Genomic DNA, 24,647 nt, shown 5'->3' with positions numbered 1-24,647 from the left:
AACTGTTGTGCACAGGACCAATCTAGAACTTTAAACCTTGAGTCATTGACCCTGACAAGTCCTTCAAAACTGGCGGTCTCAGAGTCTTGTACTGCATTCAAATCATATTTGAAAATATGAGATAGAGTATATTTATATATATATATATATATATATATATATATATATATATATATACCATGATGTATTATGCTAGAATACTCAAAATATTCCGAATTTTAGGCCATAGTCCATCTTTGTCAAAAGATCAACCATAAATTGAAAGAAGTGTATGTGTTGTTTGCAGATAATAATCCAGGGAGTGTCAAATCTAAGACAAACATTTATTGCATTAAGTAATTGACATAATGGAATGATTCATTTCCTCTCTCTGTCCATGGACATGTTTTCCATTTATGCTGGTTGGGAGTTTTCTTTCCGGAGGTTTAAGCAAATGTTGACGTTTTGAATCCAGTCTTCTTCTGACATTTTCATTGCGCTTTCTGTCCGTCTTTCAATGTGTCCCTCTGCCAGAGTAACACGGTGCTCCATTTGGACATGGTAACGGGCGCCGTGCGGAGGCTCATGCTGTCTCCGGACACTGATCCGCCCTCCGCCACCAGAGCCTCCAGTTGGTGGAGCAGTAAGGAACCACAGGTCAGAGGTTTAAATGTTTGGAATCATCTCCACAGTATGTGGTTTAGTTTATTAGTTTATAATATCATGGACAGTCCCCCTTAAAGTGCTCATATTACGCTTTTTGTCTTTTTCTGACTGGTTAGTAGTCCTTACCTATACTGTCAAGGCACGCCCTCATACTCTGCTTCTGACTGGCTAGTAGTCCTTATCTAGGTACTGTCAGGGCACACCCTCATACTCTGCTTCTGACTGGCTAGTAGTCCTTACCTAGGTACTGTCAGGGCACTCCCTCATACTCTGCTTATGACTGGTTAGTAGTCCTTACCTAGGTATTATCAGGGCACTCCCTCATACTCTGCTTCTGACTGGCTAGTAGTCCTTACTGCGCATGTGCGACTCCCAACAAAGATGGAACAGAAGTGAGATGTCTCACTCTGTAGCTAAAACAGAGAGCTCAACACACAGGGTGAAAAGAGTACAGTACAACAAAAATATGGTGTTTTTTTCAAATTAAACCATGTAAACCTATTCTGGTACAACCTCTAAATACAATTATGAACCTGAAAATGAGCATAATATGAGCACTTAATTAACTGTACAGTAAAGGTAGCAGCTTTAGCCTCTACGGCTAATTTCCAGCTGTAGTCCCCGGCCAGGTGAAAATAGACATCATAAAATACAATGGTTAAAATTAAAATGAGTTACATTACATCTATGATGACAGCAGGCCTAAGCAAAAAGCACAGATGATGGCAAAGGCATTAAAGGTCCCATGGCATGAAAATTTCACTTTATGAGGTTTTTTCGTTTTGGAATCTGCTTGTTATGAGGTCATAAGGAGCAAGGTTACCTCCCCTTTCTCTGCTTTGCCCGCCCAGAGAATTTGGCCCACCCATGAGAGAGAGACATCATGGCTTTCAAACGAGCAAAGTGGCTGTTGGTCAAGGCCACACCCCACCCTCCACCTTGCCCCTACCACTCTCCTCCTCAATAGCTACAGACACAGAAATGGCACATACTAAGGAAAGCTCATTGTAGGACTGGCTCTAGTGGCTGTAATTCTGCACCAAAGCTGAATTTCGGGAAAGAGACTTCAGATACAGTATTAAGGGACCACTAAGGTCTATATAAAAGCATCCAAAGAGCACCATGTCATGGGACCTTTAAAGCAGTCCATGCAGTAAAGACAATACAAAGGAGTCAAGAGAAAGGAGAAAAGTGAGCCACAGAGGCCACATAGACTACAGGGTTGGCCCTGCCGTTATAAATCTTAGGTGCAGCACCCGAGCCGTTTTTGTCAACACCTAAGCTGAATGAATTTTTGAAATGCAGCAAAAAACAGCAATAAAGTTGAGGAAGAAAACCATCCAATGATTTTTCTCAGATCTAATGATTGTAATTGGACTTCTTTCGCAAGTTTTTTCTGTGTTGTTTATTTATTTATCTAATCTAACTTTTCCAATCTTTTAGACACAGATATGGTGATAATAATGGTCCAAATTGTCAATGGTCAAATTGCATTTTATTTATTTATTGAAAAACATAACTTTTTTTTTTTCTTTTTCTTTTTTTCCTAAAACCAGAGCCAAATATGCGTACCTAAATCTTCGATGAACCCAGAGAAAACACTGGACTACACATGTAGTTTACCCCCCCATGTGTCCAGTTTTACACAAGGACTAGTAATCATTTACACATTTACGACACTGAACTAATCATTCCAAAGTGAACGTGTTGTGTATTATGTGTTGCTTTGCAGGGAGGGCATAAAATGTGTCATGACTTCGCCCACAAAAACTGGCTCCTCTTCTATAAGGAGGATGGGTAAGCTACTCAGATCTAAACTGATCTAAACTGTTATTGTATAATACATGTTTTCTTTTTTTCTCCAAACAATATGATGGTATTCATAATGTGTATTATTTGCTAGTGCCTGGGCCTCTTAACACAACCTTCAGATAGCTTACCATGGGGTCCCATTTCACATATCTGCATTATGACTTATGATTGTACTTTTAACTTTTGTGAATAAACTGAAAGTGAACTGAAACTAGATCATCCACAACAGTGATTGACAGCGCAAGATGAAGTCATTCACTGGTAATAATCGGTGATTTGTGTGTGTGTGTGTGTGTGTGTGTGTGTGTGTCTGTGTCTGTGTCTATGTGTGTCTGTAGCAACCAGCTGGAGGTGCTGGATGTGCTGGAGGGCCGGGTTCACTCTATCTCCCTACCCATCAACCTGAAATCGGTCTTCCTCGTGGCAGAGGACCGCTGGCTCCTGCTGGAGAGCAACACAAACAAGTGAGTAAGGGACGGACTTCACATCTCTCCGAGGGTCTAAACGTTTAAAGTGCTCATATTAGGCTAATTTTCGGGTTCAAGAAAGGCTCTCTGTTTTAGCTACAGAGTGAGGCATCTCACTTCTCATCCATCTTTGTTGGGAGTCGCACATGCGCAGGACTACTAGCCAGTCAGAAGCAGAGTAGGGCGGGCGCTGACAGTACCTAGGTAAGGACTACTAGCCAGTCAGAAGCAGAGTATGAGGGCGTGCCCTGACAGTACCTAGGTAAGGACTACTAGCCAGTCAGAAGCAGAGTAGCGCGGGCGCTGACAGTACCTAGGTAAGGACTACTAGCCAGTCAGAAGCAGAGTAGGGCGGGCCCTGACAAGCAAGCTGGTGTGATCCAAAACCAACCCGCTTCAGCCAGTAACCATAGATACATCCCATGTCCCTTATTTGATAGCTCCTCAACTCCTCGGTCCTCGGCTGAACCGGAATTTGTTCTGTCCCTCCTCGGTGAAGTGTCAAAGCTCTTAAGGCCTTTTTATGCTTCTAGTAGAATCTGACGACGTTCCCCACAGACCCCTCTGCGTCTATGCCGGACCCTACGGCGTAGCCTGACAGCCGTGGCTTGGTAGCGTTGCATTTCCCCTTAACTAATTTCCTGGTTCTCCTTCTCCATAAACAACATGAAATCAAGGAGAGGGTTAACATCTCCTGCTCCAGATCTCCCACCGTGGTCAGAAAGAACAGGGGAGACCCTTTGTTTCTCTCACTATGACTCTAGAGTCACTACTCACTCTGAAGCTAATCGCGTCACTCTCTCACTTCTCCCTCGCTCTATCACCCACTCCCCACACACACACACACACACACACACACACACACACACACACACACACACACACACGCTGGCTCGACGCACACACCAGCGCACAAGTATAAACATCAAACCACTTAGGTAGAGCCTCCGCAGCACTATAAAACAAGCTCTTATTTCTGCCCCAAAGAGCGAGCATTGAGAAGGGATCATCGAGGAGCTATAGGCGAGGAAACACGAGAGCAGCCTTCCTGGAAGGCGTGCAGCTGAAGGAGTTGCTAACTCCGCACATACAGCTGACAAATGTGACGCTTCAGAGGAAAGGACGTCTCATACCTCAAAAAAAAACATTTGCTCGTTGCCTCGCTCCTCTCGTGATTTCCTCGTGTCTCTCTCATGCCTCCTCGGTGGGAGGGACTAAGACGCGAGGAAGGGAGGCAAGTGGAGGAGTCGAGGAGGCAATTTAAGGGCTATGCGATGCACCTCATGGCTTTGACGCAGCCGTACATGTTTGAACCAGAGTCTGGTTCAAACATGGACTGGAGCAAGAGTGGTAATTATTTAAATGTTAACAAATTAGTCTTCTGGACATGGCGATACAACTATCTGAAGTCTTCGGGCCTATGCTCTAACTAGCTTGGTTTGAGTGAGTACCATGCTAACAGCTAGGCGAGCATTATAACATGTGTTCCAAAGTGACCACGTTTGTCTCTGAAGTAAAGGCTGGACTACAACAGAGCTGTTTGGAGCAGTTGGTGAACAGTGTTTTCTGTTGGAGATGGTTAATCCCTTTGGGGTGGACTTTGGGCTTTTTCACTTTGTAAACCTATAACAACGCACACAAAAAGATACATAACACAATAAAGGAAAGGGAAAAAGCCAAAAAGCATAATATGAGCACTTTAAATTCACTCATAATGCGACATGCTGTATGTGTCCCTGAATAGGAAGTTCCTGCTGACCAAGCCCATGCATATGAATGCTGAAGACTCTGGAGTGTGTCAGCTCCACAGCGTCAGTGAGGACTCCGTCAGCACAGGCCATGGAGCCAGCTCAGGTACACGACGCACGCACGCACGCACGCACGCACGCACGCACGCACGCACGCACGCACGCACGCACGCACGCACACACACACACACACACACACACACACACACACACACACCATGTCTCTCAGCTCTAAACAAAAATTAACAGGCAGGCTTCAACTTTAAGGTTTTTTAAGAATAAAAAAAGTAAAATACAAAATTTATTCTACTTGCCCAAAGTACATTTTTACTAGGCTCTATACAAATATAAATTTGTTTAGTGGTTATCAAATAATAGTTATGATAAGATAACACTTTATTGTCCGTAGACATGGAAATTTGACTTGCAATACAAGCTCCAACAATTAAAAAGACAAAAAAACAACAACATGAAGACAAAAAGTTAAATATATACCGTATCAGGCATCGTTAAATTAATAAATAATTAATATGGTGGGGGCCCAGCCCTGTAAGAGTGGTCATAAATAGTCAATAGTCATAGTCGAATCTGAATGAAGACGTTCCTTTAAAAAATGATCCACTTTTATCTGTCTTGGACTCAAACTCGCGGTAAGCAAAACACTGAAGTTGTTTCGACATCCTCTACTGCCGACCCTTGAAACACTCATCACCTCGCCACACATCGTTCTTCTTCTAACAAAAAAGCCAGCAGTCACACCAGAACACAATACTTGATTGGCCAACAGCACATTTAAATCAAATCATTCAAAAAGGATTCGCCGACGTGGGCAAGGTGAGTGGGGGCAAGAGAACAATACTGTTATTTATGATGCCCAAACGGTCAAATGGGTTGTTATATTGACTTGCCCGACGCTGCGTTTTACTTGGCCCGGGCCATTGGGCGACCCTTGTTGTTGAACCCTGACAGGGCTTTTATGTAATAGCCAGATGCTCTGTAACACTTATTAAAGACATTATTTCAACCCTATTCACGAAAGCAAGCAAACGGACATACAGAGAAATAGACTGGTGCCCTGGGCCGCCATATGTCTGCCCTAAAAAAAAGGACCTCTGTCAACTTGTCTTGAGTCAAACCAAATACATGGTGTGAACCATGCCTGTTTCAACCAATATTAAACTTTCATAACGCTCACATGTCACAGTTAGTGAGAGCAAAAATGTGAAGTCATGAATAACATCCAACAATCTAGACTGAAATAGTCCACAAAGGTCAGTGGACCTAAGTGAAGACGGTGAACTTTATCGTAATCTAAAGAGAAGAAATATATGAGCGCCTCAGAGGGTTGCTGCAGTGAGCTCATTGATATAATAGACACGTCCAGAGTCAGGGTCTTTCCTGGCTCAATATTGGGCCTTTGAGGGTGGGGGGGGGCTGGTGGGGACAGTAAGCATGATCAGTCCACGTACAGTAAAGGCAATTCTGTGATACATTATTTGAAAGAAATCCATGCATTTACCTGTGATTTCTAAATGTGATGAACTGCGTATAATGTAAATTAAACCCCAATTCACAAAACTGGTTAAAAAAAAAAAATATTAATATTGAAATAAATCACCGGGAGAGCCTCTGGAGATAAAGCTGAGATTAGTTCTCATATTCAAGTTTGTGTTCTGCTTGTTTAACGGTTGTTTGGTAAATTGCTCTCAAACACATTTAGAGGGGATTTGAATTGCTTTGAATTTTTATTCTCAATTCTTTTTAATTGTGGTGCTGGTGATTTTCCTTTGGGGCTAAAACCTCAATGTCAACCTTTCTTTTCCCGTTTCTTTTCTCTCTTCCATCATGCTCCTTTCAATTGCTCCTTTTCAATTCGACTTTCAACTTGTTTCTACTTGAATAGTGTTGTATTTCCACTATATCTATGTATATACAGTATGTGCGTTTTACGCTCAGAGGTGTCAAGTAACGAATTACAAATACAAATTCAGTTGGAATTTATGTTTGCTAATAATATGTTGGAATTATGTTAAGGCATTTTAATTTTAAAAGACTCAAAGATAATAAAAAAACTCAAACATTTACAATAATTTGGAGGGCCCCTGCAATGACTTTGAGGACCCCTTGTTGAAGATCTCTGCCTTACATTACTTTTACTTTTATACTTTAAGTAGTTTTGAAACCAGTACTTTTACACTTACTTAAGTAAAAAGCTTGAGTTGATACTTCAACTTCTACAAAAGTCTTTTCAAACCCTAGTATCTATACTTCTACTTGAGTAATGAATGTGAATACTTTTGACACCTCTGTTTACGCTCGTATACGTTTTTTGTCTTTGTGAGGCACTTTGGTGCGAACTTGTTTGCTTTTAAAGTGCTATATAAATGAAATCAACTTTCTTCACTCCCTCTATCCCAGCGGAGGTGGCCGTGCCCCAGATGCTGTCGTGTGAGCAGCTACCCAACGAGAACCTCAGTCTCGCTCTGGACCAGAACATCGTTTCACCCAACCGTATACTGGCCGACACCGGCTCCTTTGCACGGGTGGTTGTGGGATTCCCAGACCTCGTGGTAAGATTATTAGGTAACACTTGACTTGAAGGTATATACGCTACCGGCCAAAAGTTTGGGGGTCACTTAGAAATTTCCATTCCACTCCATTATAGACAGAATACCAGCTGAGATCAGTTTTTGTCCAGGGCAGCAGTTTTCAGATTCCGTTATGTGCTTACATAATTGCAAAAGGGTTCTCCAGTTATTAATTAGTTCTCAGTTAGTCTTTTAAAATGATATCAGATTAGTAAACAGAATGGGCCTTTGGACCATTGGATGAATGGTTGCTGAAAATGGGCAATGTAGAGATTGCATTAAAGATCAGCCACTTCTTTCTACAACAGTCGAGAACCTTTTTGCAATTATGAGTTGATGAATTATGAATAACATAAGAGTGACATGATACTGTCATGAACACGACACAGTCATGACACATGAACGCTAACCCCAACCCTAACCCTAACCATAACTTGTCATGACAAAAACCGAATGACACGTTTATGACTTATGTTCATGACACGTTCATAACAGCGTCATGTCACTCTTATAGAGCTACCTTCAAGTAAAGTGTAACCGATTATTATGAAAGGACTTTTTTTCAAGATTGTTAGGTTAATATTTGGGACGGGAAGCTTTTTCAGATTTGAGCTAATCATTTGACATTGAAGCTGCTCGCGACAACGTTTAGCTTCGCACATCCTGTCTCAGTGGGATTTTCCTGCCTTCTCAGAACTCAGCTGGATCCCACAGCTTTTCATGTCAATGTCAGATGTCTGGTTGGACCACTGGTGTAGTATCTTCTCTGTACAAAGGGAAGATACCTTTACTATCTACCGAGAAGAAGAAGTTTGCGGTATCATCATTATATGTCTTCTAACCGCTAAAAAGTTATTTCCCACCATAATGCAAGGCTGCCAAACTGCAAAGTTTTCTCGTTGAGTTTGAGATAGCAGACCCAGAAGCCTGACAGGGTCATTATTGGCATTTTTCCATTACATGGTACCTGCTCGACTCGCCTCGACTCTTCTCGCTTTTTTTTAGGTTTTCCATTATGAAAAACAGTCCCTGGTACCTGCCGACAAGTTTTTTATTTAGTATCACCTCCGTCGAGGTTCCAAGCGAGCTGAGGCGATACCAAAAGGTGACGTGAAAACTTGCAGACTCCTGATTGGTCGGACAGAATCGTCACTAATCACTGCGTCATCATTGCTAGCGACAGGGGGGGTGGGTCCTGAACAAACCCGCCGTTTTTAAATAGTTTAGCCAGAGCGTTTGTCTCTGAAGTAAAGGCTGGACTACAATAGAGCTGTTTGGAGCAGTTAGTGAACAGTGTTTTCTGTTGGAGATGGTAAGTCCCTGTGGGGTGGACTTTGGGCTTTTTCACTTTGTAAACCTGAACAACGTGAACAAAAAAAGATATATAACACAATAAAGGAAAGGGGAAAAGCCAAAAAGCATAATATGAGCATGTTAATGTACTCATACAGCTGTGTTCTAGACATACACGTTGTGATCCTCTTGTCTTTTCTTGTCCAGTCCCCTAACGAGGTGTACAGCTTTAAGAGGCCTGTTGACCTATCAGCGATGAAGAGTGCTGAGACTGGGTCTCACATGTTCCTAAGAGGGGGGCTTCGGACTGGCGCAGCCAAACAGGAGAATTGTGTCAGTCTGCTCTCAGCCAATCAGGTGGTCCGAGCCCTTCCACCCAACAAGGTGCCCCTGAAGGAGGTCTACCCCGAAGGTCAGACTTCAGATCACACAAATGAGCTCAGAGACATGCGTTTTGTTTACAACCTAGCAAATTAATTGAGACAGTGAATGTGTTCAGACTTGTTGTCCTTTCTTTCTTTTTTTTTGTCACTCAGATGTCACACCTCCAATGACGGCAGCGTACCTGGAGGTGACTGATCTGAACTCCAAAAAAGTCAAATATATTCCCGTCCCGAGGTAAACAGAACAAGGCTGTTTCTTACCCTCCTTCTAATTTCTCAGTTTGTACATCCTAAATACCTTTCCTCGCCTCCTCTCCTCGCGTCTTACTCCCACCCACCTGAGATGCGAGCGGAGGAGGCAAGGAAGAGACACGAGGAGTCGAGGTAACAGGAATTTAAAAAAAAAAGAGCTGTCCCTGTTTGAAAGCGACGTTAATTAAATGGTGCGATGCCCTGCGAGCTAATTCAGGCAGTCAACTCGAGCTGCACCGCTGTATACCGCTACCTGCTTTCCTTTAAAACCAGGAAAAGACACCACTCATGTCATATTACAATGTTATGATATCCAAAATCTAATATATCTACTCTCATATCACAATATTGATATAGTATTGATATATTGCCCAGCTCTAGTTACAATAAACATTTCAAACGTGAGTTGTCTGACTAAAATATGACATGTAGCACAGCAGCCCATGGTTTGAATATTCCAGCTGTATGTCACGCCTCTTTTATACTTCACGGGTGCCGTAAAGACTACCATGGATACACCTGTCCATCCCTCGCTCATAGCTTCTCCGACAAGCCTCATCTCTCTTCCTCTGTCTCCGGCTTCTTGCTCTTGGCTCCTCGCTCAACTCTCTCTCCTCTCTCCTTGGGATGTATTTTTAGGAATTGAGACAGCCTTCATCTGCGCTGAGTTCAATACTGCTTTTAATACTTTTATAACAACATCATTTTTGCGTCCTGTAGCACCAGCTAGTGGTCAGAGACAGCTTTGCATTGAGAAATACTGATGAATTGCCTTTATATATTTCACTATCATGTTTTTTAAACTTGAAAAAATTATTATTTTAAACTAAGATTTTCAGTATCATAGAATTCTTATGTATCACACAAGAATATAATGTGTATAAAACAACCTTTTTTTTTTAATCTTTTATCATTGTGTTTCCTGTCTTGCTGTTGCATTTTCTGTGTGAGTCCGTTACTTGTCCTTTGTGACTATTGCCTCATCCCATATTGCATACAAGGTTTCACCTGCCAATCTAAATCAAAGTAGGCCAACTCCGTGTATTTCTTTGACCACTTCAGTCAAGTTAAGTAAAAAGTCCATTTTACCATCAGCGTAAACATCAAAGTTCAGACACACATAGTCCATGGTGATCATGTCGAGGCAGGTAAAACCCTGGCAGAACTTTTTTTTTGGACTGGCAACAAAAAGCCCTGCTACGTCATTCTATGCCCTGCTACGTCATGCTACGCCCTGCTACACCCTGCTATGCCCTGCTACACCCTGCTACGTCATTCTATGCCCTGCTACGTCCTGCTACGCCCTGCTACACCCTGCTATGCCCTGCTACACCCTGCTACGTCATACTATGCCCTGCTACGTCATGCTACGCCCTGCTACACCCTGCTATGTCATGCTATGCCCTGCTACGCCCCGCTACATCATGCTATGCCCTGCTACACCCTGCTACATCATGCTGTGCCTTTGCTACACCCTGCTACATCATGCTATGGTCTGCTACACCCTGCTATGCCACTAATACAACAACTACTATTTCTAGTCATAGTTCCATTATCTTTAATGTGACTATTATTGCCACTGTTCACCACACCCCCAACCGGCACCGTCAGACACCGCCTACCAAGAGCCTGGGTCTGTCCCAGGTTTCTCCCTAAAAGGGAGTTCTTCCTCGCCACTGTCGCACTAAATGCTGGTCCCTTGTGGGAATAACTGGAATTGTTGGGTCTTTGTAAATTATAGAGTGTGGTCTAGACCTACTCTATCTGTAAAGTGTCTCGAGAAAACTCTCGTTATGATTTGATTCTATAAATAAAATTGAATTGACTAATGTACGCATTCGAGGAAAGTTGAAATGTTAATTCTAGTGAAAGCCCTGATGGCCTTTCGATGACTTCTCTTAGTGACTGTGTCGCAACTACGCTACCTATTTGTGATTGGCAGGTCAATGACGGTGTCGCCTTACACCAGCTGGCTGTCCAAGGTGTCAGAGTCTGACGTGCTCATAGCTGCTCTCGGTTCTGGAGGCGTGGTCACCGTGGATATGGGCGGGTACGTCCGGCTCTGGGAGACCGGATTGGACACCCTGCAGCGGTCGCTGATGGAGTGGAGGAATATGATTGGGACAGAGGATGGCAGGCCTTTACAGGTAATATCACGACTTTGTTTCAACATATGAAATGGTTCATGGAGAAGTTGTATCACAAAGATGAGATTTACAGTTTGTTTTCAACATTAAAATAAAAGATAAATGAGAACATGTACATTTCAGTGCAAGCAAGAAAACCAACAAAAACAAAATATTAGGCAAACAGATCTTGCAAAATTAGTGTAAATGATTCAAATAAGGATTTCCATGTTCAAAAAGGAGTAGGAAGAAGTTAAAAAATATAAATGAACCCCTTTTTTTCTACTTCTCTGCTAAAGTTATAAACAATTAAATTCTTCACTTATTTATGTATGTATACATACACATACACGCATATATACCTACTTACAGGCACACATACAAATGCATACAAACACAGCTATCACATACCTACCTACCTCCATGTTTCATCTGTCAGTTAAATCAAACAGAATAATAACCCATCCAAACTAGACATAATATATAACCCCAAGAAAAATACAGTTAGTACACAATACAATCACCTCCACTCCTTCTCGTACCCATTCAGTACATTTGATTTTAAAAAGATGATTGAGTAATGAATAGAAATGAATGAATAGCAATACTTGCAGCCTGCAGTTTCTCTCAAAACCACAGAGGGGCAGTGCTACTTTATAAATAACTACAGTGACAACAATTTCAGATGGAAGTGGCACTGGATGCTTGCCTCACTCTGCCAGAATATATAAGCTGCTGAAACATTCCTGATTTTGTGCTAACCGGAATGTTTCCAGGCCCCAAATGTATGACCCGGCTGTACTCCGGGTGGGTGTGTATGAATGGACGGCCATTGTGCTGATGATGCAATAGGTTTGACCCCTCAGTATGGTTCAGAGCATGTCCTGACCAGCGTACTGAGGAAGCATTGTTAGAGTGCCCACATACGCAACACGGGCAGATACATTCTTTAGATAATGTAGCCTCCCAGATGTAGTGGGCAGTATTGACTATTAAGTTCTGTGTGCCGTTTAAGCATCTTTTACGCCAAACACAAGTGGTTTTTACAGGAATTAAAATAAAGGGAAAGTAAAAATTATTTGTTTTAATCTTCACCATTGTCTTCCTTTACTCCTGCAAGAAGTTATGAGGAGAAGTAATTGTTATGATTCTGTGTTGCCATGACCCCAGAGATATAGATTTTCTTAAGGGTGTGCTGCGGTCCAACCCAGGGCTACCGAGCCAAAAATGAAGGTTTGACTGAGAATATATTCATTCATGCGCATACTCCCGTGCACCTGCACACCTGTAATGCGCACACGGGACCCCTCCGTGGCCTAGATTCCTCAGGAGTCAGGTCGTCTTTGAAGGGGCACCTTGAGTCCACTGTAGGTCAGACTTACACAGGCTCTCCCTGTGCTCTGTGTCAGCTCACTGGAAGCAACAGTAGCACTACTGTATTTAAACATACCTGCCTACAACGCTCTCTGTATATCTGTTTAGAGATACGCTACTTTGACAAACTCTTTATACATCTCGCCTCACTAAGAGCTCACTTGTTTGCATGTGGCAAATATGCACTGGTGCTCCAGATCTGCAAAGGAGCAAGAGAAAATATGTCATAAACATATGCCATACAGATGTTAAAATAATTTCTTGATATCAGACGGAATTGTCAGCTCATTACACTCCGTTTCCATCTTCAGTCTGACATCGCTATCACTCTAAACAATTTCGGTGGGGTAGGGGGGATTTGATTTTCCCTATATCCAATGTCATTTTAAGGCTGGGTCTCCCTGTGCTCTGTGTCAGCTCACAGTAGCACTACTGTATTTAAACATACCTGCCTACAAGGCTCTTTACCAGACCTTAGGAGCTCACCCGTTTGCATGTGGCAAATATGCAATACTTGCCAAATACCTCGCTTTTATGACACGCTTTAAGAGTGTTACAATCAGGCTTTAGACCAAAGTATGAAACGAAAAAAGGAAAACAGGAAATAAAAGAAACTAGGGCTGCAACTAACGATTATTTTCATTGTTGATTAATCTGTTGATGATTCTCTAGATTAATGGATTAGTTGGATTAGTTGTTTCGGTCTATAAAATGTCTGTGTCCCAAAGCCCGAGTTGGCGTCTCAAAAATATTCAGTTTACTGTCATAGTGGAGAGAAGAAACTAGAAAATATTCACACTTAAGAAGCTGGAATCAGAAAATGTGTACTTTCTTTACATTAAAAATGACTTCAATCAAAATAGTTGGCGATTAGTTTAAGAGTTGTAGTTGATTAATCTTTGCAGCTCTAATGCACACACATATTTGTGCCAGCATAAAGAAATCTTCTAACCTCTTGATGTATGTATGTTTTTTTTTTTTTTAATTAAACCTTTATTTAACCAGGTAGGCCGTTGAGAACAGCTTCTCATTTACAACGGAGACCTGGCCAAGAAAAGCGTAAGCGTACAAGACAACATACATTCAACATAGTGCAAGAAAACTAAATCCAATAGGCTACAAAGGTACAGATTAAGTAGGCATTTCAATGCCGGCACAAAGTGAGGTGTAAAAGTAAGTCAATGGATATGCGAAAGTGAAATGGTGATAACATAATATACATGAAATAGACAATCTATAACATTGCTGAGATGTAGTAAAGAGTCAGAAAACAGTAAGTGCAAAATTAAGTTGTGGGCAAGATAGTGATGCGGATCCAGTGGTCTGTTATAACGCAGTATATATAAATAGATAGTCTATATCAATGCAGAGAAGTAGTGAAGTCAATATACAGTTAGTGCAAGATGTAGTCTAGTTAGTGATGTGGATCAGTAATAACACAGTGAATATGAACAAACAGTCCGTCAAAATGCTGAATATAGTATATATGTATAGTATGTCAGAGCTGATTACCAGGTTTTATTAGCAAAGATCATGTCTGTTGAGAGGAAAGACAAAAGCTCTTAGCCTTCGACTTTGCCTGTGCGTGTGCATGCGTGTGTGGGTGTCAGCGCATGCATATGAGTGCATGCCTGCAGGTGTGCATGACTGTCTGACATTGCTCTATAACAGCGCCGTTGACATCATCATTATACACACCGATGCACAGCAGACATCAGCCATCGTCTCTCACACAACACATCTATTGTTCAACTAGTGCCAAGTAGGTGTCAGCAGGTATCCAGCATAATATGACCACATTGCTAGCAGTTCACTCTTATATAGCCACTCACTCAACCTGAAACTTAATTTTACAATATGGTTTGTTTTTACACCCGCATATATCAACGTGTGGGTGTTTTTTTTTCTTCCTCTATGGCCCTGGTTGGACACCTGCCATCTTTTTCCCTCCATTCCTCCTCAACTGAAGCTGAAGCTAGCTTATCAGTCACAGTCACACACTCGCCTGCTCCTTCAAAGTTGAAATGCTTTTGGAACAAAGTGTGGTGCTGTATGGCAACACTTGTTATTGTTGTTAATTCAAGTATAAAAATGACCAAATTTGACTTCTGAGACACCTGCATGCACACGCAGCATACCTCGGATTCATAAGCTCAGATAAATAAAGGAGTGTTTTCACATTTAACGTAGACACAATTTTGCATGTTTAAACACTTATGTGCAGGCATACATTTATACCAACACACGCATACACACTAGCATGCATCCAAGTTCACACAGGGCCACGCATTCACTTCCCAAAAAGCACTCAAAAGTAGGCTGTGTGACTGCACACACACAGATGTCTTCACTCCTAAATCACTTTCTGTCTTCAGGCGTCTAAAGGGAGAATCTGAAATTTATGAGGCTATTAATGTCACAAGACGAGGCGTGGACCGCAGATGAGAGAGGGAGAGAGAGACGTCGGGTGAAGAAAAAGACAGAGAGAGGGGAAAAAGTCATCAAGAGAGGAGGCTGGGATGGAGACATAGATTCCCACAGTCATAAAAATGAGGTTTTTCTCCCCTGCGCCGCCTGCCCCACACTCGTCTTGCCTCTCTGTCTCGTGGGGTTAGGGTGCCATCTTTAGCTTAATGGGACCAGTGGCAACAGCCACATAGCAATTATTACATCCTTGGTTAACATGATGTTTTCAACCAAATACTGTGGAGAAACACATACACACTGTCTGTGACATCACCCTAAAGATGCACCGCGCACCGTATTCTTGGAATTGGTTTGGAGCAGGAAAAAAATCACATGTTCAGCTACGGGATGGAGCCGACGATAGCCTGAAACAACTGTTAGACAAGCAGCCTGCCCAAACACCCAGGATTAAGCCATCATGGCACACAGTGAGACTTTATTTCAAAAGTAGTAGTTTCCTTTTCTCTTCAATAATCTAATGTTTCTAGAAGCCATTTAAAGAGATGCTAAAAGCACCCTCAAACTTCAAATCTATTGTTATTATTTTTAAAAAGGAATTAAACCACTTAAAATCTATAAAATGAACGTGGTTTCGGAGGGGCACTGGTTCCTTAAGTGTTTTTTCCTATTTAAATGTTTGTTTGTTTTGTATCCTCAATGACCCGGATAATGAAATTATCATAGTTATGGCTACCAGTTTTACTTGTTTCAACTTTGTTTCTGAGAAATCACGTAGCGCCCATAATTTTGGCGTGGAAGCCGTAAACAGACTGAGACATACTGTGTAGAATAACACTAATGCTAGGTGATCATATCAGGAAGAAATGTTTTCATGTATAGTATTCATGTACTCAAGAAAATAATGGTCCTGCTGGGACATTGTAATGTCACACACACACACACACACACACACACACACACACAGACACACACACCACCCTGTCGCTGCATTGTCCAAATGACTCATACCTCTTTCACAACCAGAGCAGGAACCGTGTGTGGGCTGCTCTTGTAGCCCAAAATGGACACATGTCGTAAAGCGTCACTCATCATTTTCCTAAAAACCAGAAGTAGAGCATTCGTCACCCCTTTACTGGTTGTGACTGATCCAGAATAGAATCCATTACCAGCCTGAAGACACAGCCACGAGTTATGTTGCAGGTTTATCTATACACAGTGTGATGACAACGGTGGATTACTAAGACAAGCAGGGAACTGGGACCGTCAGGGCCTGATGGAAAGTGGTTAGGGGTGCAAGATATATCGACTCAATATCGTTATTGCGATATCACATTGCGCAATATTAAATCTAAAGTGTCACGATAAGTATTCAATATTTAGTTTATATTGTGGAGCGCTGCGTCCTGTCCGTTGGCTGCGTGGCTTGGTTGTGTTTGATTTAGAGCTTGAAACGCTGTAATGATCATGTTTCATTGGCCAGTTACCATGCCACGTGCACATGTTAGTGCACGTCAGCACACGGGTCAGCTACGTGACAAACCCTATGTAGCGCACCACGTGTGTGCATATTTCGACAGAGTGACAGTGTAAGTGAAGAAATAGATAGAGGCAACAAAACGGAACGAATCAGAGAAGCAAAAGGAAAGTTGTGTCCTGTTGTCGTTATTTATATATTTTATACTGTCAGTAAAACATGTCCTGTTCTGAAGACATGGTCCTTATTTATTTATTCAGGTTGGACCAAAACATTTTTTTTTCTTTAGTGTGTGTGTACTGGATTAAAAGGAGACCAATGTGACAGCTGTCAGTTGAAATAAACCTTGTGTTGTAAGAAAACTTGTTTAATTTATTATGAATCCATTTTGATGCGTTTCCCCATAACTTTTGTAATTTTACATATGTTTAAAAATATCGAAAATGAATATTGATATCGCAGTATTCATAATGGACATCGCAATATCACGTTTTGCCAATATCGTGCAACCCTAGGAGCGGTGCTGTGTTGTCAGGGAAAAAAAACAGTGTGTGTGTGGTGTTTATCAAGTGATCGTAATCCCGTCCATAAACACTCAGTGAGATTGATATGTCTAGCCGGTACAGCTAAGCCTTTTGAAGACACATTCCCGCGCATCAGGTGCACACCGTCACTTCCCAACGTGGCACAGGCATGTGTGCAGCAAAGCTCATGTTCTGGTAGAGATGCTCACAAGTCTCTGAGCTAGTGTCCAAGTCGAGTCTCAAGTCTCTTTCTGGTTATAACAAGTGTTGTGTCACCTGCTGCGTTCCATCCAGGCTGCTTAGAACACCGCATAGCTGTATATAATAACATCAAGCGAATGACAGTCAGAGTTAACCTCCCGTAGGTTGTAGCTAAAGCAAGAAGCAAGCAAGCAACGTTAGATGGCCAATGCTGAGCTTAACATGTTTGCTAACCTGTCGGGGTGAGTTTTACAGCTGCCTGATAAAATTAGACGTGGTTGAGCCAGAATCCTTTATCTTGATAGCACATATTTTGCATTCAGCGCTTCTTTTGTTTGGGCCTTGTTGATCTGATGTATTCTAAAGCCAAAGCTTCTGATGAATAGCACAGCAGCTGCCGGTGTGGTTGGACTTGTTTGTTGTCCTCTCTCGTGTGTGGCCTCGCGGAGCAGACGTGTTACAGATTACGTGTTCCGTAGGTAGGTTAAAGGTTAAGCAGGGAGGGGAATAACATTCACAATTCATTAACAAGTCACTGTGCGTACATCTGTGTGACACATTCCGAGTCTCAAACTCGAGTCCCCATCTCTGTGTTCTGGTGCTGTTTGGTGCTGTTTGCTGTGTATGACTCACGCCCTCATACTCTGCTTCTGACTGGCTAGTAGTGCTTACCTAGGTACTGTCAGGGCACGCCCTCATACTCTGCTTCTGACTGGCTAGTAGGCCTTACCTAGGTACTGTCAGGGCACGCCCTCATTCTCTCCTTCTGACTGGCTAGTAGTGCTTACTTAGGTACTGTCAGGGCACGCCCTCATTCTCTGCTTCTGACTGGCTAGTAGTCCTTATCTAGGTACTGTCAGGGCACGCCCTCATACTCTGCTTCTGACTGGCTAGTAGTCCTTACCCACTACTGCCAGGGCACGCCCTCATACTCTGCTTCTGACTGGCTAGTAGTGCTTACCTAGGTACTGTCAGGGCACGCCCTCATACTCTGCTTCTGACTGGCTAGTAGTCCTTACCTAGCTACTGAGCATGTGCGACTCCCAACAAAGATGGAACAGCAGTGAGATGTCTCACTCTGTAGCTAAAACAGAGATCTGAACACACAGGGTGAAAAGAGGAGCTGCAGCAATACATTAATGTGTAATCGGAGAGCGGTCACATGGCGGAGGTGACCTGTGGTGACAAACCTCTGACCCTTTACCTCGCCACAGAGCTATGGCAGCGAGCTCTCTCTGGTTACTTCACACACACACACACACACACACACACACACACACACACACACACACACACACACACACCTCCACACACACACACCTCCTGTGGATCTTAATTAAAGTAAAGCTCTCTACACACACAGATGCTCTGTTGGTTTGCAGCTGCATGGGACAGTGAGGATGTTTGAGACCCTGCTGGAGCCCCCTGCCCCCCCCATCCCTCATGTTATTGTCATGGGAGGATCGGCCAGTTTTTCTCATGTAGATCCGTAATGTCAACAGCCAACACAGCTGGACTTAAGATGATTAGTATAGTGTGCCTTGCATGTTTGTGACTCTGCGTGTGCGTTTGTGTGTGTGTTTGTGTGTGTGTGTGTGTGAGTGTGTGTGTGTGTGTGTGTGTGTGTGTGTGTGTGTGTGTGTGTGTGTGTGTGTGTGCGCGCGTGCGGTGTTAATACCAAAAATCTCTCGCCAATAAACATATGGTTGAGTGGTCTTTCAAGGTCAAATGACGGTACATTGCATCGGATTGCATTTACCTCTATAGGTGTACCTAATAAAGTGGCCAGGGAGTGTAACTGTGGTAAAGTAGATACATCAGCAATAAACTAATATCGCTCGGACTTACCTATGTTGCTGCTTTTTATTTTTTTATTCAGATTTGAAATATTTTTTTACTTCTGTTATTATTATTATTATTATTATTATTATTATTATTATTCACTTAAATTGTGTTTTTAATGTTTAGTTCCTTTTTTATTTAGAAAAGTTAATTGGATCATTATTTTGAAAAATATTTAAGATCAGTGATTTGGATAATTATTTCAGTTTTGTACTTTCAGATACTCCTATGTACTCTGCTAGAGAGATAAAAGAGGACAGCTTTTACTTGGTAGACTGACCGTTTAAATGCTTAGACTGGCTGTTAAAATGTGTGTGGTAAAAGTCAATGAGCGTTTTCAGCTATTAACACGGTGCCCATCTGCACAGCATTTAAAACCAACATCTGCTCCAGATGTGAAGGCACAGATTGGAAAACTTGAAAAGCAGAAATGCCTCAGGGATGGTCTCTGGATACATTTTGAGAGTGCTCATATTATGCTTTTTGGCTTTTCCCCTTTCCTTTATTGTGTTATATATCTTTTTTGTGCACGTTATAGGTTGACAAAGTGAAAAAGCCCAAAGACCCCCCCAAAGGGCCTTACCATCTCCAACAGAAAACACTGTTCACAAACTGCTCCAAACAGCTCTATTGTAGTCCAGCCTTTACTTCAGAGACAAACGTGGTCACTTTGTAACACACGTTATAATGCTCGCCTAGCTGCTAGCATGGCTCGCCCTCATACTCTGCTTCTGACTGGCTAGTAGTCCTTACCTAGGTACTGTCAGGGCACGCCCTCATACTCTGCTTCTGACTGGCTAGTAGTCCTTACCTAGGTACTGTCAGGGCACGCCCTCATACTCTGCTTCTGACTGGCTAGTAGTCCTTACCTAGCTACTGTCAGGGCACGCCCTCATACTCTGCTTCTGACTGGCTAGTAGTCCTTACCTAGGTACTGAGCATGTGTGACTTCCAACAAAGATGGAACAGAAGTGAGATGTCTCACTCTGTAGCTAAAACAGAGAGCTCAACACACAGGGTGAAAAGAGGAGCTGCGGCAATGTGCAGTACAACAAAAATATGTTTTTTTTGAAAATTAAACCATGTAAACCTATTTTCATATAACCTCTAAGTACAATTATGAACCTGGAAATGAGCATAATATGATCACTTTAACATTTTCAACATATTAACACGTAAACAGTATTTTTACGTTCTGGCCGTTCGTTTACACAGCATCGGGGTTTTGGTGGGCTGCAAACGAAAACTTTTGAAACTGGGTACCAGAGTGAAATCTTTTGAATACGCAAGTCCAGCGTCGCCGTGTAAACTTGCAAAATCGGTCTCTGTGGAGCCAGAGCCAGACTGGAGACTCATCCCCACCTACCCCTCACACTGCATTAAACCTCCCAGTGAAGATGGACCTCGCCAGTCCATCCATCCGTGTATGTTTACGCAAAGTCATGATGTCACGTTGCTGTGTCCATCGCTTTCCCGTCGGTCCACTGTACGAGCTGGTTCCCACAGTGAGTGTTATCTTGTCCTTGTAATCTGACATGGTTTATATCACACTGAACCTCCTAATCTGTGCTAAATATAGAGAGCTCTGCTGATGATGTGAGGACGGAGCCTGAGCTCCTCTGTGTCAGTTTGAGGTGTGGACAGTGGGTCAATGGAGGGACAGAAGGGGGTGTCGATCAGCTGGACTGCTGCTCCTACTAGATAAGTGTCTGTTCAACCGCTCAGGGCATGACGAACCAAGAAAAGAAAAAAAAATCAAAAACGGCAAAGATGGAAGGGGCCTGTGACAGTAAAAGTAGTCTAAATATGACACTGGGCTATAGCCAATGAAAGGGTGCACTATTATCAACATGTGCATAAGTGTATTTATATTTACATTTTATATAATATTTCTCTCAAATGTCAGGTAACAGCTGCCATATCCCTTTAAACAGGAACAGTTTTGACTTTGTCTTTATTGATGTGCCATTCCTCTATCTGATTTTTTCCCCCCACATTTTATAATACATGAGTGATTTATGTACCACATTTGAAAATAATTATAAAAAAACCTGAATGACACAACAACAGAAAAACAGCAAAGATAACAACACACACAGCCGTCCACGGTTGACAACCAGACCTCATTCCCCAAAGATACCATTCAGTTTCCCACAGTATGTAAGCTGAATGCAGCTGAACCACAGGGGGTGCACTTAGTCCCCCACTGAACTACCCATTCCTCTCTCACTCCTTCATGCGTGCCAGACTCTGGCCGGCCAACCCTCCCTCAGCATGAGAGCCAGCATGCTGATTTTGGCACCAATGGTGGCGTTGAGATGGACCTAAAACTCCAAAAGCTTTAGCCTCTCTGTGTCTCCGCTCCCTCCCTCTACATCCCTCTCCTGCAGAGAAGACATAGACTACTCTGTCTATCCTGTGGAAAGCTCCGACCGTAGAGATACAAAGTGCATTCTCTCAATGCTCTGACTGCGTGAGAGGTAGCTGCTTGTTTGGGTGTTTAGGTGGCTGTCACACATACTGATTCAATGCATCGGGAGGTTATCAAAAAAGGTTTTATTAAGAGTTGGGTGAAAAGAATTACAATCTCATAAATCGGGTTAGGGTTAATACTACAATTGCAAACCAATTAGTTTTCCTTGAAGCTTATTTTCAGAGAGTTTAACACTGTAAACACTTAAGCTTTTCTCATGAAACTGATTACCTGAGCCATTTTCAAATGTTATCCAATAACCAGAGGTGGGTAGAGTAGCCAAAAATTGTACTCAAGTAAAAGTACTGTTACTTCAGAATAATATGACTCAAGTAAAAGTAAAAAGTAGTCATCCAAATAATTACTTGAGTAAGAGTAAAAAAGTACTTGGTGAAAAAACTACTCAAGTACTGAGTAACTGTTGAGTAACGTCTGGTTTATTTTTAACACAAACATTCACTCAGACAGACAAAAATACAAAATAATCCTCTTTAGGCAAATGATAGTTCATCCAATCAATAAAATACATTTAAATAAATTAATTAATTAAATGAAAAGTAAAAATGAAAGTAACGAGCTCATTGTAGCCTAATGTAGCGGAATAAGAGTACAGTTTCTTCTTCACAAATCTACTCAAGTAAAAGTAAAAAGTATAGTGATTTAAAACTACTCCTGGAAGTATAATTCTTTCAAAAAGTTACTCAAGTAAATGTAACTCGTTACTACCCACCTCTGCCAATAACTGGTTATCTAAAGGCATAGTTCAGATTTTTTGAAGTATGGTTGTAATGAGGGACTTCTTGGAGAAGCAGGCAGGATTGCCAACACGGAAACTAAGCTGTGGAAGGGGGCAGCAGCTAAATGCATTTTAGACACCTAAAAACATCTATGTCAGTAAGCTCTTTTAAGAATATTTTCAGCTTGCTTCACTTGCTGTCAGACGGCCCTTTACGACGGGCAACTGAAGTCGATATCTCAGCTCTCTGTAAAGCCACCAGACTCCTTTGACACGGGAGTTGCTGCTCTACCACTGCCTCCATCGGTAAGTTAGTTAGTGTTATTGTGTGACTTTGGTTTTTTCAAAATGAAAAATGTCAGGAGCTCATAAAACTAACAAACTAACTAACCGATGGAGGCAGCGTTAGGCCAGCAACTGCCGTGTTCTGTGAGGTAAAATGACTGCTATTGTCAAATGAGTCTGGTGGCTTTGAAGAGAGTATAGATGGATATAATTATCTGGATGGATAGAATAGTTTTCAGTCATTGTTTTTGGAAAAAAAAGACCATCTACGTACATGGCAAGATTGTGATGGGTAGAAAATGTGTTTTCTTTTTGTGAGTTGGGGCTGAACCGAACCTTTAACCCTCATAAGCTAGGGGCATCTGTTGCCTCAACTTCAGAGGCTTACAACATCTGCACAGATGGATGTGAATCTGCACCTATATGCTTTAAGCTGACCCACATGGTATCTCTCGCTCCTCTCCTTTCAGATTACCATCCAGAGGGACAGCGGTCTGGATGTCAGCGCCCCGAAACATGGCAAGTTCGACCCCAAGAATGCTCCTCACGTTGGGGGAAACCAGTGGGCAGGAGGCACAGGTAACCAGTGTTTCTTACTGGGTCAGCAGCAACATGCACTCACACTCTGTATATATATATATATATATATATATATATATATATATTCACCAAAATGCTGATTGAAATCTGTGATTAAATTTTATACAGACATTAATATGATTGATGGCACGTAAAAATGTGTATATATGAGAGAGCAGTGGTGCTAAGTTGTCCCTTGGGCAAGGCACTTAGCCTCCGTCTGCTCAACTGCTTAAAGGGTTTAGAGGATGGTAGTAAAAACTGTATATATATATATATATATATATATAAGACATCAGCTTGAGCTCTGGGAAATTGAGATGGGCATTTAATTTTTTCTGAAATGTTATACACTAAACGCTCAATTAAACAAGAATCCAAAGATTAATATTCATGAAATTGTTAGTTGCAGCTTGAGATGCACCGATAGACCGGCCGGTGACCGGAATTGGCCGTTTTTCACGTGCTCGGCCATGACCGGCGAGCGGCAGGTCAGTCTGACATATGGCGATTTCATGCCGGTAAACGCTACAATTAACTGACAACATAAGTTATAGGAGTTACAGTTCTTAAGGACGCACGCGCACACAGACTTTTTCCCTTTCTCTCAACTTTTTCACCGTGTGTCGCGCGTACCCGCTCGCGGTGTGAAGCGCGCGTCGGCGCTATTCTTGCGCAGTTGGATATTGGATGTGAAAAGAAGGAAATGGTTCTAACGTTGCACTTTAGATTTGTGTGAATTTCCCACTCCAGGAGTAATTTATATAGGTCTATGTTCTGTACAAAATGTTCTATTAAGTGTGCTGTAAAGTGGTTAGAAAATATGAAATCGGAATCGGCTAAAATAGGTATCAGCTGGCCTAAGTCAAAGAAAATTGGAAATCGGAATCGGCCTAGAAAGTTGTAATCGGTGCATCTCTAATTGCAACTTTTTTGTGGAAGGTTAATACAAAAAAATAAGCAGAGAAGCACTTATCGGCAGTTCAACGACTGATCGTGTATGTCAATGTGCTAATTTTGCAGTAAAATAAGTGGGAACTTTTTACTGAGTTAATGGAAACTCTTGAATTGAAACTCTCTTTAAAATCAGTTTTCTAATTTGTGTTCTAAAGTGCCTGCAACAACTGTGATCGTTTCATCTCTAATAAGATGTTTCTCTGCAGGCGGCAGAGACACGGCGGGGCTGGGTGGCAAAGGGGGTCCCTATCGGCTGGATGCGGGACACAAAGTCTACCAGGTGTCCCAGGCTGAGAAAGATGCCGTTCCGGAAGAGGTCCGCAGAGCAGCCCGCGAAATGGGGGAAAAGGCCTTCAAAGAAAGGTAGGTTTCTTTAAATAAAGATAATACCATGAAGGGAAAGCAGAAAGCATGTAGCATTGGTCCATCCTTAACCAATCACCCACATCCAAACTGAGTTA

The 24,647-nt window shown here is 42.2% G+C and overlaps 1 protein-coding gene across 1 annotated transcript in view; it reads left to right on the top strand.

Moving 5' to 3' along the window:
* vwa8 (von Willebrand factor A domain containing 8) overlaps positions 1-24,647 on the top strand; it is a 116,745-nt gene that overhangs the window by 72,522 nt on the left and 19,576 nt on the right. The window contains exons 30-39 of the mRNA XM_028591338.1: positions 514-636; positions 2,378-2,442; positions 2,796-2,921; positions 4,669-4,778; positions 7,091-7,242; positions 8,761-8,965; positions 9,090-9,171; positions 11,131-11,335; positions 23,121-23,229; positions 24,393-24,549. Of these exons, the coding sequence (XP_028447139.1) occupies positions 514-636; positions 2,378-2,442; positions 2,796-2,921; positions 4,669-4,778; positions 7,091-7,242; positions 8,761-8,965; positions 9,090-9,171; positions 11,131-11,335; positions 23,121-23,229; positions 24,393-24,549 (1,334 nt within the window). The remainder of the gene's footprint in view (positions 1-513; positions 637-2,377; positions 2,443-2,795; positions 2,922-4,668; positions 4,779-7,090; positions 7,243-8,760; positions 8,966-9,089; positions 9,172-11,130; positions 11,336-23,120; positions 23,230-24,392; positions 24,550-24,647) is intronic.

This window comes from Perca flavescens, chromosome 11, assembly GCF_004354835.1.
Source record: "Perca flavescens isolate YP-PL-M2 chromosome 11, PFLA_1.0, whole genome shotgun sequence".
Taxonomy (NCBI): domain Eukaryota; kingdom Metazoa; phylum Chordata; class Actinopteri; order Perciformes; family Percidae; genus Perca; species Perca flavescens.
Note: the sequence above shows the minus strand (reverse complement) of the source record. Positions and strands in the feature narration are given on the sequence as shown.